This window comes from Tyto alba, unplaced genomic scaffold, assembly GCF_018691265.1.
Source record: "Tyto alba isolate M040663 unplaced genomic scaffold, T.alba_DEE_v4.0 Super-Scaffold_1, whole genome shotgun sequence".
NCBI classification, from domain to species: Eukaryota; Metazoa; Chordata; class Aves; order Strigiformes; family Tytonidae; genus Tyto; species Tyto alba.
In genome coordinates this window covers 838,516-851,916 of record NW_024881261.1, presented here as the reverse complement: position 1 = coordinate 851,916, position 13,401 = coordinate 838,516, and the positions used below count along the sequence as shown (strand labels likewise).

Here is a 13,401-nt window from a genome sequence, read left to right as displayed (position 1 = left end):
GCCCCACACGCGCTCCGCGGAAGGAGCTGGGAGTCTTTTCTCCCTCCCTCCCATCACCAGCATTCGCATGGGCAAGTAACGCACGTGGCTGGCGTCATCAGGCTTTCTCCAGTCGAGCCATAACTGTTGTATTTTACCCTAAAATTACCCTCATCTGAAACTGTCCAGCGAAGTTGCCAATGGAGAACCTGTTCAGGTACAGCAGGGGCTGAGCTGGACTTCCACCTGAAACTAAACCCAAACCTCAGCGGTGTTGGTTTTGGGGGGGTTTTTTGAGGTTTCAGAAGAATGCAGCTGATTTTTTTCCGTTCCTGTTTTCCCTGAGCCCCTGGCTGGGCTGGGCTGGGCTCTGCTGGGCGGGAGGTGACCCTCCTCTGTCCGAGGGGCGCGGGGGCTCTGGCTGAGCCCAGCCCTCAACCCTCCGAGCTCACTTCACACTTTGTATTTCTTTTCAACGGAGAGTTTTGTTCTGTCTGTAACCACAGCTTATTTCTCAGCTAAACACACTGTAAACTCTTATTCTCTCTCTTCTTTTCCATTTTTTCCTCTCTTCCCTCCCCTTTTCAGTTTTTATTTTTGTTTTTATTTTTCTCTTTAGCTTTCATTCTTTGGTCATAGTCCTTCAGGCCACATGCAAAAGGTAAGCCCCTGGTGACCTTTTTGTAAAGCATCAGAGCCTTTCCCTGGCTACTCAGGCTGCTTCAGCAGCATTGGGGGGGTTCTCCTGGGTGCCCCAGATAACCCAGAAATGGAAATCTCTAAAGCCTTTCAAAAAAAAAATGTGAAACCTGGGCACCAGCAGGCTTAAAACCTTGTCAAACAGAATTTCCTTCTTCAGATGGAAGGGCAAGGAAAGAGCAAAACACAGCAGGCTTAAAAACAAGGAAGCTTTTAGCAAGCCAGGGTAAAGGCCCAGGCTGTGCTCGTCCCTCCGAGGACGTCAGGGCTTGCTCCAGCTGATCCTTGCTGGAAATCCGTGGAATTCTGCTGCCCCTCCTCCCCGCGCGGAGGGGCTCTCTGGCGCGCTCGCCGCCGGGCTGACCCCCTTGCGTGAGCTTGTCCTGCCTTCAGGCTAAGCGACCCGGATGGTCCGGGGACGAACGGGTCGTTTATAAATGTCTTTCTCTCCAAATATCATGCCACAGGGCCCCAGATACTGCCTAAAGCCCTCCCCGCTCCCCGTGTAAATAGGAGGTAACTCGCCAATCTGTTTGTGCTTCCAGAGAGGGCAGCAGTTACCACGACACGGGTGGCATTGAGGGGAACGTTCCCTCTTAGTCATCAACATCAATGGAATCTAACACAAATCCTTTTTTATCACTTGTACAATTCAAACAGATAATTATAAATATAGACCTTACAGAATTTCACGCGTGTTATTTTTGCCCACGCATACTTTGCTTCGATTCATGTTTTTATATCTTTTCTTGTTTCAGCCTACTGAGGAAACTACAATTCCTTCTGCTGTTACTAACAGTGAGACAGCATTGATTACCAAGACAGAAAAAGAGACATTGCCATTTCAAACCCCCCGAGTATCTCTCATATTTTGCTACTGGCGATGGAAGATGCAATCCTTCTGACCCTTTCAGACTGAGGCTGATCTGGGGTACGGGGAAATTTCTGCACAGGTGACGTCTGCACCACTGAAATCTCTGACTGAGCATTTTGAAAAGCTACAACTAAGCCGGCAACGAAGAAAGCCAAAAACCCCCTCTCTCTCCTATAGCCACAGGCTCCTTCCCGGAGCCCTGGCTCTGCTGCTTGAAATAGCTCTCAGCTTTACGTAAGGAGCAGTATACTAATTCAGATAAACTGAATATATTTTGGTTCCCTGCTAAGCAGGTAGTAAATTGCTTCTCTGTAGAAGTGACCGTGTCCTGTTTTATATGTCACGCATTTATATTTGTTATTCATAGTCATTTAAGAATCTGTCTCGAAAGAAGATCTTAGGAAGAGTTCCAGAGGAGTAACTCCCGAAAAGATAAATGTGGACGAAAACCAAGTGTTTTGTTCCAAGGTATTTCTTCATAACACAGGGTATGTCCAGTGGCTTACTGAATATCCCACAAGCCCAGTTTTAGGGAAAAAACGTGAAGCTATGTTCAGGAAGGAGATCAAGTTGTAATTTTTTCGGGAGTCTTCAGTAGACCACGGCGCACAGCACGATGAGAAAAATGGCACAATAATTTATAATTTGCTGTCCCTGAATGCTGACAAAAGGCTTAACATTGTCCCAGCAAAAGTTTTCACCTGGAAAAGAGTGAACATAAAACATTATCCCCGATCTGCACGCTCTGGGCTGGGGGAGGCGGCGAGAGGCAACAGAAGATTTTATCACCGTGAGGCAAGAGAGCACAGGAGGGGCCGGGAAGGAAAACGGATCCTCTAGAAAAACAGGTGAAGGAAGGAAAATCCGGAAGAAATCCCAGGGTGTGATTCAGCCCACGGGAGCTGCAGCCACGCACAGCTGGGGCTGTCGGAAGGAGCTCCCGGCCGCCGGTGCCCGGGCACGGGGTGGAGGAGCTGCCCGTCCCCTGGGAGCAAACCCAGAGCTCCTGGCAGGTAAAGACGACCGATAACTGGAAACCCATTTATTGTAAGATTACACGTGTTATGTAACCTCCTGGACGCGGCTGTTAGTCTCTCTCGCTTAGGTTAAAATGCTTCTGTTGGTAACACAGAGAAAATTTTGACGTTACCAAAGTCTTTATGGAAACAGTATTTATTTATCTCTGTTTTACTTTAGTAATTTAAGTATTGAATTTCAGTATGATATAACCACAAGTGCTAACTTTATGATTTTAGGTCAGTGGTCGCTCTTAACAAAGAATGACTAAGGAGGTCTGTCAGATTAGCTTGAACAGCAAGCAATCCTGCTACTTGTAAAAAATACATATTTTAAATGCAGTAGATGAAAGTATTTTTCATTTTGGAATGAAAAGACAAATAGTATTCAGAAAAATATTTTCATTCACAATTTCACTTACTTTTTTTCACATTTATGCTAGTAATTAGTTATTTGGCTGGTAAACATGATGGGGACACTAGCAGTGGTCATCCTAGTGCTGTTTGAAGCTGCCTTTTTTTTAAGAATATTGAAGAATACAGGAATGTTAAACAGGGGTCCAGAGCCCAGCTAGAGAGCTGGCGAGAAATCGCTGCTCCTGCAGCACGGGGGAGTCTGTCGTGCCCAGAAAGACCAGTGCTTGCTGGGCTCCCTTATCGCTCCCAAAATGAGGGAAAACACTCAAATCTCCCCCAAAAAATAACAATTTGGAATAGAATTCAGTCACTCCTGTGGGTAGTGCTCAGCATACCTCAGCCATCAGGCAAATCAGAGCACTTGCAACACTGCTTGGGGGCCACCTCTTTTTTTGGTTCTGTTGGGGCTCCCCCGGGACTTGTTACCTTGGCTGTAACTTGTTGTACCTCTCACAGCTCATGCATCCCACAGGAATTGTTTCTGATTTAAAGGAAGAATTGTCTCTCTCTACTTCATCCCATTGGTTGCTTTTTTTTTTTTTTTTTTTTTTTTCCCAAATACTTTTTCTAAGCAGAATGTCTATCAGCTCTGAGTTTGAACATCTCTCAGAGCTTAAGGTCTTTGATTGCCGGTTATTGATTTGATGCTCTGGATAAGATTACTGCTTTTGTAGCACTCAGACCCAGGATTTCTCAGTACAGAGGGGTACATGCAGGAAGTCTTAGAAATTATTTGTTTTACCTGGTGCTCGCTGAGGTAATCTGTGCTCGGGGTTAGAGTCGACGGTGCACGCCTTTCCTCAAAACTTGCAGTTGTACATCCCAGCCCTGCTAGTTTTTAGCGAGTGATCCCAGCCCTTCGTGCCTGTCAGTGTCACACCGGAGCCCAAGAGGCTGGCGTTCCCTGGGCAGTAAGAGCAATGAGATCTGTGCGTGTAATAACCCCCAAAAAAAGAACCAAAATGCAGTTGAAGGAGGAAAATAAAAATGCTTTGGACTGTAATTATGAAATGTCTGTCGAAACAACTTCTCAACAGAAAGTTAGATTTCAAGTAGGTGGGGTTTTTTTTCATTAAGAATGCGTGGTTTTGGCAAGAAACATGGTGGTTTTTTTCATTAAGAATGCGTGGTTTTGACAAGAAACATGGTGGTTTTTTTCATTAAGAATGCGTGGTTTTGGCAAGAAACATGGTGGTTTTTTTCATTAAGAATGCGTGGTTTTGGCAAGAAACATGGTTGTTTTTTTCATTAAGAATGCGTGGTTTTGACAAGAAACATGGTGTTTTTTTTCATTAAGAATGCGTGGTTTTGACAAGAAACATGGTGGTTTTTTTCATTAAGAATGCCTGGTTTTGACAGGAAGCATTGATCTCCCTTAAGTGACAAACCAGAAAGCCCTTTGGCCTTCCCAGCCCCACCACCGCCGCCCGTCTCCCCAGGCGCCCCAGCCCCTCCCTGAGCAGATCGAACGCCAGCGGCTCCGTGCGGGGGGTTTGCAGCAGCCGGAGCCCCCCCGGCCGCGGGAGCTGCGGGGCTGGGGGGGCAGAGCCCAGCCAGGGCCCCCAGCTGGGAGCGCCCGGCCAGCAGCTCCGCTCGGGGCACGGCTGGGCGGCACGGCCGGGCTCCGTGCGAGCACCCACCCCCGGCTCTCAGACCGCTCCGCCTGGCGACGTGGAGGCGTTTCCCACGGGTGCCGAAGCAAAAATTAAGTGTTCACGCATGGGGGTGGCGAACACATAGACTCCGAGTTCACGGAGTCGCAGTCTGGCTGGGGTTGTGTCCTGGGTTGAGTTGGAACGACAGGTTGGAAGGGGAAAAAAAAAAAAAAAAAAGCCCCCCCCCCAGTGCCCCCTCCCTGCCCCGGGCAGGGCCCCCTTCCCCCAGCCCAGGGGGCTCCCAGTCCCGTCCAACCTGGCCTTGAACCCTTCCAGGGAGCAGGAACCTGCCCCGGGGAAATGGGAAAAGAAGGGAGAAGGGTTGAGCGGGACTCGCAAGGCTGCGTGCGGCACGGGGTGCTGGGGGCAGCCGGGGACAGTGGTGACACTGGCACAGGAGGCCCATCAAGGTCCAACAAGCGCCTTTTTCTGGTTTCTCTTTGCCTATGACTGTTTAACTTCTCAGCATACTTTTAGTAACGGTTTGATATAAGTGTGTGTGTATAAATACATCTCTGTGAGCTCAGACAGTAACCCATCTATTTTCAGATCTTCTACCCCTTATATTTCTTATACCGATATAAATTCCTTTTATAAGTGGCCTTCACATTTCTAATTAAGAATATACAAGGTATCTCGTACCGTAGGCAGCACTTAGAAATGCCAGTTTCAGATGTTCGGGTTCTCATCTTTTTATTTAACGTGGACAGTGCGTGCGAGCGTGCGCGGCAGGAGGGCGGGTGGCATTTCCCCCAGCGAAAACCTGCAGAGCTCCGGGGGCCGCCTTCTCCTGCACCACGGCTGGATCCAGCCACCCGAGCCTCCTGGGTTCGTAGGTCGTTAGTTTTCTTCAAATTACTTTGTACATTGATTCCAAAATCAAATTGTTCTTTTTCACTGGTGTGCTTTAGTTGTCAGAAGAGGTTGGGTTTTTTTAAGGTCAGCAGTGTGTTTTTCCAGAAGTGATCTGCAGGGGAGATGATGAGCTGCTGGAGCTTAAATTTTCCTGTGATGTTCTATCAGCCGCCTTCTGTACGTATATGTATTCATGCATTTTGAAAGGGGTTGTAAATGGCTTTCTTCACAGGGGTACAGAGACAAGGCTAATGAGTTACATTATTAGAATACTAATTGGCAAGTGTTTGCTGTGCAGGATGACCCAAAACATCTTTGTTTAAAGCGTAGGGGAAATTCAAGCCATCAAGAAGACTCCAGTTGAGCAAGTGGCATTCCTGGGAAGATATAGAGGAAAAGATTCAATGGCTGCTCATTTTTACTGCGCTGCAAATCTTGTGTGACTTGCTTGATCTCAGTAAAGAGCAGAATTTGTCTCAGTAATAATAAAGTGATTTCCAGCAGATTAATAATCTTTGATTTATATAAAAGCGTAGGGTATCTCGCTGCACAGTATTTCTGCTTTAGTGTTTCAGGGGTTGTTACAAACTGAAATGCATAGAAATGACAATGTCAGTCTGAATTTAGAGATGAGATAAGATGAGATGAGATGGAGGTCCTCGGGCAGGAATAACGGTGTCGCTGGTGCAGCTTTGAGGCATGTCTGGGAAAGCTCTTCCATCCGGGAGAGGTCTCGGTTTATGAAGAGGCCGCTATTTACTGTTTTGATAACTCCCCCAGGAAAGCAATTTGAAGCAGACCTGCTGAGATTTTCCTTCTAAGCAGAGTGCTGGGTTTATCACGGCGGTAAGCTTTGGTGCTGCTTCCTGGATGGGTGGGAAGGGGCAGTGCCTGGGACAGCCCCGACCCTCTGCCAGCCAGAGCCCCCATGCCCGTTCCCGTTCCCATTCCCATTCCCTTTCCCATTCCCATTCCCATTCCCATTCCCATTCCCATTCCCATTCCCGTTCCCGTTCCCTTTCCCTTTCCCATTCCCATTCCCGTTCCCTTTCCCATTCCCTTTCCCTTTCCCATTCCCATTCCCTTTCCCATTCCCATTCCCATTCCCGTTCATTCCCGTTCCCATTCCCGGTCTGGGGGGGCCTGACCCGCAGCCTGACTCGCACGGGCGCGCTTGTTCCCGCGGGAAGTAGCGAAGAGCTTTCTGGTGCCCGGGAGCGTCCCGTAGCTTCGTGCACGGCAGCAGCAGTTCTGTGGCGTGTCCGCTCCCCCCGCAAGACCTCGGGGGCTTCCGTCCCACATCTGTCAGAAAGAAATCTGCAGGTGTGGTCCGGGCAGAGCCCGGCGTTCGGAACAAACCCCCACGGAACAAACTCCCCGCGCGCTGGGGCCGCACACGCACCACGGGGCCTCCTGCTTCACACCCGTCCCTTGCCAGCAGCCTAGGGGTTATCCCAGGTAAAAACAACAAATCAGTAATTCTAATCAAAATACACTTTCAGCAGAACTCAGCACAGAACTGAGATTGGCGTTGTGAGAGCCTGGTCCACTGTTTTTGAAGATAATTACTCATTTAATCATTCATTTCCAAAGCACTCCCGGGCATAGCAGACTCGGTTGTCATTAGGTCTGAAGTGTTCTTCTCCTTAGTTTTATCCTTGCTGGATTCCTGTAAATAATAAGGACACATTACATTTTTGTAATGTACCAAACTCAGTACTAGCCTGAAGAATTAATTAGCTGGAAAATCTATTACAAAGTGAACTTTTTTTAAAAAAATTCATTATATTTGTAAATTAATATGTTTGTGTACATAGCCCTATATATATAGACACACACACAAATATATTTTATATGCATAACATTAATCTGCAAGGCTTGCAGCAGTCAAAACCTTTCAGGAAGTTGTTATACTGATACATAATAGGAAAAGAAGAAAAAAATACATATTTTTGAGCATACTCTAGCATAAATTAGCAAGAACCTTTTCTTGGTTCCTGTCAGGGACCTCATCATTTCACTTCTAATAGAGAGCCAAGATGTACAAGACGACACTTAAATATTATCTGGAGAATCAAATTTTGAGCAGAAATGCAAAGTAGCTGATTAAACTTAGTTTTTTCTGACTAGTTCACAGTGCTGATAGGCAGAACTTTTGGGGAATTCATGCTCTTTATTCACAAAGATTTCATGTAGTAGGCCTGAAAAGGTTGTACAACTGTTTGATGGTATCATGTGAATCACCATAGACACGATGCTCCTTGTGGGTCCCTTCCAACTTGAGATACTCTGTGGCTCTACATCGTGGACATCAGGTCTCATTTCCGATGCTATTACAACATGCACCTACAGAAGCGTAAAAAACTGTTGTGACGTTTATGTCTCTTTTGGAGACACCGTCTAAGTGCAATGTGAGCGCGAGGCAAATTTTGTAGGTCAGCGTGACTCCCGGGTGGAAAACCTTGCAATCCCTCTGCGTGCGGCTTTGGGGTGCTGGGGGTGAGAGGGTCAGCCCGGCCGGGGCGGATCGGGCGCGCGACGGCTTCGGGCTGCGCCGGGGCGGCCGCGTGTGCGTGGGATGCCGCTCCACACCTTCCCCAGACCTCTGCTTTCCTAGGGCTGGCGTGTCTCTGTGCTCCACGAGACTCAGAGCGGATCGTCCCGCTGGCTCGGGGGGGGGGGGAGCAGGATGGCCCCTCGCACCTCGGCGCGGCTCCTTAGAGGCAGCTGTAGGGCATTTTGTTCTGTCAGTGCCTTTTCCTGAAAGCAGATTGCCCCGATGGCCGGTTTCCTTCTTTGTGATAAAACACACCTTAGGGATACAGCAAGTCGGTGAACTGCGCGTGGGGTCGGCTGTCAAGGCGATGCCAGCGTGGTTAGCAGTGCTGTGATGGTCACAAGGGACTGTGAAATGTTCACGCGCCGCCAAATCCAAGCAACCTTTGCACCCTGTGCCAAGGGAGTGACTGTACCGTCCTAAAGGCAGTAAGTTCGTGATTCAGCAGGTTTCTGGGAGTGTTAATTGTAGCTATGTTCCCTAAAAACCGCTGTGAAAAGGTCACCTAGGAAAGAGGAGGCTGTTTGCTAGGATGAAGCAGGAGGTCTGTGCCGAGGTGGGGGCTGGCGCCTTGTCCCCCCCCCCTCGCCCCCCCGGGCTGCCCTTCCCCGCTGGGGCTCAGCCCGTGTTTGCTGCGTTAGCGCCGCATTTACGGCTCCGCTACCTTCCTCCCCGCTTGGAGAGCCTCCCTTTTGTAAGAAACTATGAACTAAGGGTATTGTTTATTGAAATTTATGTTAAGCTCAATGTAAAGGTTAGGCGGCAAAAGACAGAAAAACTGCTTATGCAAATAGCTGCCAGACACCGCTTGTGTGAGACAAGATAACCTGTGAGACAAGATGACCGCGTGAGATAAGATAACCGCAATTGCTTACACAAACCAGATACTTGTGCAAGCAGAAGGGGTACTGATCAAAGACAACCACGAATGTAAAAATGTATAAAAAGGAACTGTTTGAACTGATCAGTACGGCAGTTGGCGGAGCGCAGACTCCCCTGCCGTCCAGCGCTGTCTTTGCTCATATTCTACTTGCTATAATTAATAAAATTATAATTGGATTATGATCCATTGTGGTCTCAATTTATAACACTTTCCAACTGTCAGGGATTAACGCCGCAGCCGACCTCCTGCCCGTGACCTGGTGATCTCCAGCAAGCTTGTGAGCAATGACAGGTTGCAATGTTTTTTATTATTTCTCTGTCTCTCGGCGCTGTTTCAGCCGTTTGCTGCCGTCGCCCCTCAGAGCCGAGGTAGCACAAAGGAGGTGAGCCGGGGGGATGTTTTTATCCCCCGCTATGGTGTGTAATTGTGATTTTCGAGCGGCGTGGAAGGACCCGGCCGTGAGCCCAGCGGCGGAGCGCGCCTTGCCCTGTGGCGGTGGAAGGGGAGGGATGCGGGATGCAGCGGCGTGGCCAAACCGCTCCCCCTCGGCGGCGCAGAAAATCCCTTACTGCCCGCCCGGGCTGCGTGGGGCCCCGCGGCACCTCCGCCCGCCCGGGCTGCGTGGGGCCCCGCGGCTCCTCCGCCCGCCCGGGCTGCGTGGGGCCCCGCGGCTCCTCTGCCTGCCGTGCCCACGGGACTCCCCCAAACACGCCGTTCCCGCTGCCCCTGGGGACACCCCCAGCTAGAAGCCTGGTTCCCCCCCGGGCCTCTCCAGCCCCCCCGCCGCGGGGGCAGGCGGGTCCGTCTGTGCCATAAGGGCCCCCAGCCAGGCTACACGCACACGGGGCTTTCGGTAAGGGGCAGGTGCTAATAAAGCTTTTAAAAGCCACATTACTGCAAATATAGAAGACACCTATTTTTAAATCTTTTCTTTAATTGGAAAACAAATTGTTGCTATTAAGGTTTTCTGGGTACCTAACAAGCAGCGATATTATCTAATATTTTATATATAACAGCGTGTAATTATGTTTTACAGCTATCATACCACATTTTCCAATACCATAATGACTGTCTGCCAGTAGATTTGTCTTTTTAAAAAGCATTCTAGCATCATTTACCAATTACGTGAAAAGTACATGTAAATGTATTACAAATTCACTCATAAGCACCATTTACCCAAATGAAATACCCCCAATAATTAGGGGTTAATACCAGCAATTGATGTAAAACAGGTTTCTAAAGGGCAAAACAGTTTTCAGTGCAGGATCAGCCATTATTGTAAAAACAACACGATTAAAATAGATAAATTTAACCTGTTCTGGTGGGAGTATGAGAACTAAGGCCGTGCTTTCACGTGCTTCTTTTTGGATGGTATAGGAGTCACCGAATAGTTTTAATTCTAAAACATTTTCTCGTTCTCTGTTACACAGTGCTTCAAAATCCAACACGGGAAGAAAATGCTGTAGACTTCTTCAGTGCACACACAGAGCTCCCCCACCCGCCCCGGCGCCGCGCGGCGCCGGGCCCACCACGCTCCCCCGAAGGTGCCGACGAGCTCCGGGGGGGCCAGGGCCCCCGGCACAGCGGGTCAGATTCCAGCCCTATAAATATTGATGAAGTGAAATGCTTTTATGCTCGCAAATAGTTCTTTTGCGTAGCATATGTTCACGAGTTTTATCAGCGTAAATGGATAATGTCGGGTCATTTTCCTTGACTATTGTAAGGGGAGGAAAAGCCCAGAATTTTCCAAATCAGGAACGAAACACACCATAAACATATTCACTGGGATACCTTCCGAAAATTGCTCTTAATGCTTAAATGCCAAAATCAAAATTAAGAATTTAGTAAGGAATTAAATGGCCAAGAAAAGACTGTTAATTGCTGATTGCTGAGATTCCTGGAGCCGGTAGCAGGTTACTCATGCCCCAAAAGCTGTTTGGCTGCAGTCGGCCCCATGCCGGGCTCAGGCTCAGGCTCAGGCTCAGGCTCAGGACCAGGCTCAGGCTCAGGCTCAGGCTCAGGCTCAGGCTCAGGACCAGGACCAGGCTCAGGCTCAGGCTCAGGACCAGGCTCAGGCTCAGGCTCAGGCTCAGGCTCAGGCTCAGGCTCAGGCTCAGGACCAGGACCAGGACCAGGCTCAGGCTCAGGACCAGGACCAGGACCAGGCTCAGGACCAGGACCAGGCTCAGGCTCAGGCTCAGGCTCAGGCTCAGGCTCAGGACCAGGCTCAGGCTCAGGACCAGGCTCAGGCTCAGGCTCAGGCCCAGGCTCAGGCTCAGGCTCAGGCTCAGGCTCAGGACCAGGCTCAGGCTCAGGCTCAGGCCCAGGCTCAGGCTCAGGCTCAGGCTCACTCGGCAGGAGCGGGGCAGCGTTGGCCCGTGCTGTCACCCGAAGGGAGCACGAGAGCTGCGGGCACAGCTACAGACACCACCTCGGATAGTCAAACTAGCTTTGCTCACAGCACTTTTTTTTTTGTTTTTTTTTTTTTTTCTGGCAGGATGATGCTCCTGTAGAAACCTTTTAATTTTTGCAGACACTGATTTTTGCTCAGTAGAGAATTAAGCTAGGGAAATTGCATGGGTGGTCTTCAGCTGCTCACCTGGCTCACACAGTCAGGTATCAGCAAAAAATATCGTCTTAAAAAATAGGGTGCATCTTTTCCAGCTCTGGTTGCAGCCGTAATTTGTGTAAGTATTGAAAGCTCCATAACTAGTATTGGCCTGTTCTATAGTTACTGTAAATCACTACAATTTCATTGCAACTAGCAGAGAGTTTCCTCTTTCTCCCCAGAAAAAAAGAAGGGAAAAAAAAGAAAAAAAGAGAGTTTGTCTCCTCTTCCTCACTAGGGACCTGCCCCGTCATCTTCCCCAACATAAAATGTTCACCATTCTATGGAACCTATTTGAATTAAAAGGCCACTTTTTTTTTTTTTTTTTTCCTATTTCAAATGGTTAAATAACCTCCCTTGATATTTCATTCTGCTCATGATTTCTCGTCTTCCTCCTCCCTCCCCTGCAGTAGTTACCAGTGGGTTAACTGCATTTACAGGAATTGGGGTTGAATACGCCATAAATTTACTCGTTCGCGTGGGTCTAGTGGGAGAGGAGGGGGAAAACAAAGAGGAAGCCAAGCCTAGCCCGTTTTCCTTAACATGAAAACGAGATTGCACCTTGTTATTCTCGGCTTGGTGCTAGGTGGGAAGACAGGAGAGGGTTTGCATTCACGCGCCGGAGCGCCAAAGCCGGTGGGTCCGGGGGGAGGCGTGCGGTGCCCCCCGGCCCCGCGCCCGCAGCGGCCGTGCCGGGGGGCCGGGAGCCGCCCCATCGGCAGGGCCCGGGGAGGGGGTCACCGGCCCCCCCGGCCTCGCGGAGGTCAGCCGGGTCCCGGGGCGGGGGGGGGGGGGGGGGCTCAAGCAAACGGTATTGCACATCTTCAGCCGGTTCAGGCTCGCCCCCATGCTTCAGCTGGTCACCGTGAGCAGAGTCAGGTGTTGTGAGGTGTTAAGGCAGCGGGTTGAGTTGCTGCCTGGGCGTCCCAGTTGCCTTTTTTATTGTCCCCCGAGCGGTTGCAGGAGGGGCCCCGCGGGCTCTGGCGGTGTCTGCTCCTCTCGGCCACACGGCCCGTGCTGCGGGGGCAGGTGGCCCAGCCGCTGGGCATCGCCGGGGAGGGACCCGGCGTCACCGCCAGCCTCCGCGTCCTACCGGGGCGTGCGATGGGCAGGAGCCTGCGGAAGGGGGGGGTCGGCTCAGTGGTGTGCTTAAACAAACCCCCCGCAAGTCCCCTTAGTGCCCTTCGCAAAGAAAGAAGCACCCCCCCCCCCTTTATCTATATATCCCCATAGAACCTTCCATTGCAGCCTCGGTAAGAGGCTGTGCGTAATGATAACAGGCTAATGGAGGCAATCATTCCTTTTCCATGGGAAATTTTACCCATCATCTTTGACAAATTGCGCTTCTGGATCGCGCCGCTTCAGTGAAGCTGCGGTTTGCCACAAGCGCTGAATGCTCAGGTGCACAAACATTAGATCTGCATCCATTACCATTTTAGAAATGCTTCTTTCGTCCCATTGTTACATCTTTCTGGGGGGGAAAAAAAAAAAAAAAAAAAAAAAAAAAAAATCTCTGTGGCAGAAGATTGCGTGGTGAGAGAACGATAACTGTGTTCCTTTTAAAATAAGCAAGCGTCAGCCCTCCAGACAGTGCCCCAGACGGCATTTAAGTGACATTTGCAACGGCAGCGCCCGCGGGCTCCCCGCACCATCGTTTGCCGCCACGTAAACGCGCTGTGACTTCCCTGCCCCGCCCCGGCGCTGCCCACCCGGGTGCTGCCTGGCGTGACGCGCTCACCCACCAAACAGCGCGGCACCTCTACACGTCAGTGTTACCTGCCCTTGATTTCTCCCGGCTCTGTGTCTTTTTAGGAGCCGCTTATTAAAACTCTCGGGTTTTTATCTCCTGCGTGGGAGC

General features: G+C 49.9%; 1 protein-coding gene across 30 annotated transcripts in view; it reads left to right on the top strand.

The window, feature by feature from the left end:
• Positions 1-13,401, top strand: part of JAKMIP3 (Janus kinase and microtubule interacting protein 3) — a 97,808-nt gene that overhangs the window by 78,072 nt on the left and 6,335 nt on the right. For 18 of the 30 annotated variants that reach the window (XM_032992401.2, XM_032992402.2, XM_032992407.2 and 15 more), the window contains 2 exons: positions 599-640; positions 1,437-2,565. In XM_032992401.2, coding sequence (XP_032848292.2) covers positions 599-640; positions 1,437-1,583 — 189 coding nt within the window. In that variant the 3' untranslated portion in view covers positions 1,584-2,565. Of the gene's footprint in view, positions 1-567; positions 641-1,436; positions 2,566-13,401 lie in introns of those variants that run through there. The other 12 variants (XM_042786682.1, XM_032992415.2, XM_042786701.1 and 9 more) reach the window with 1 other exon arrangement.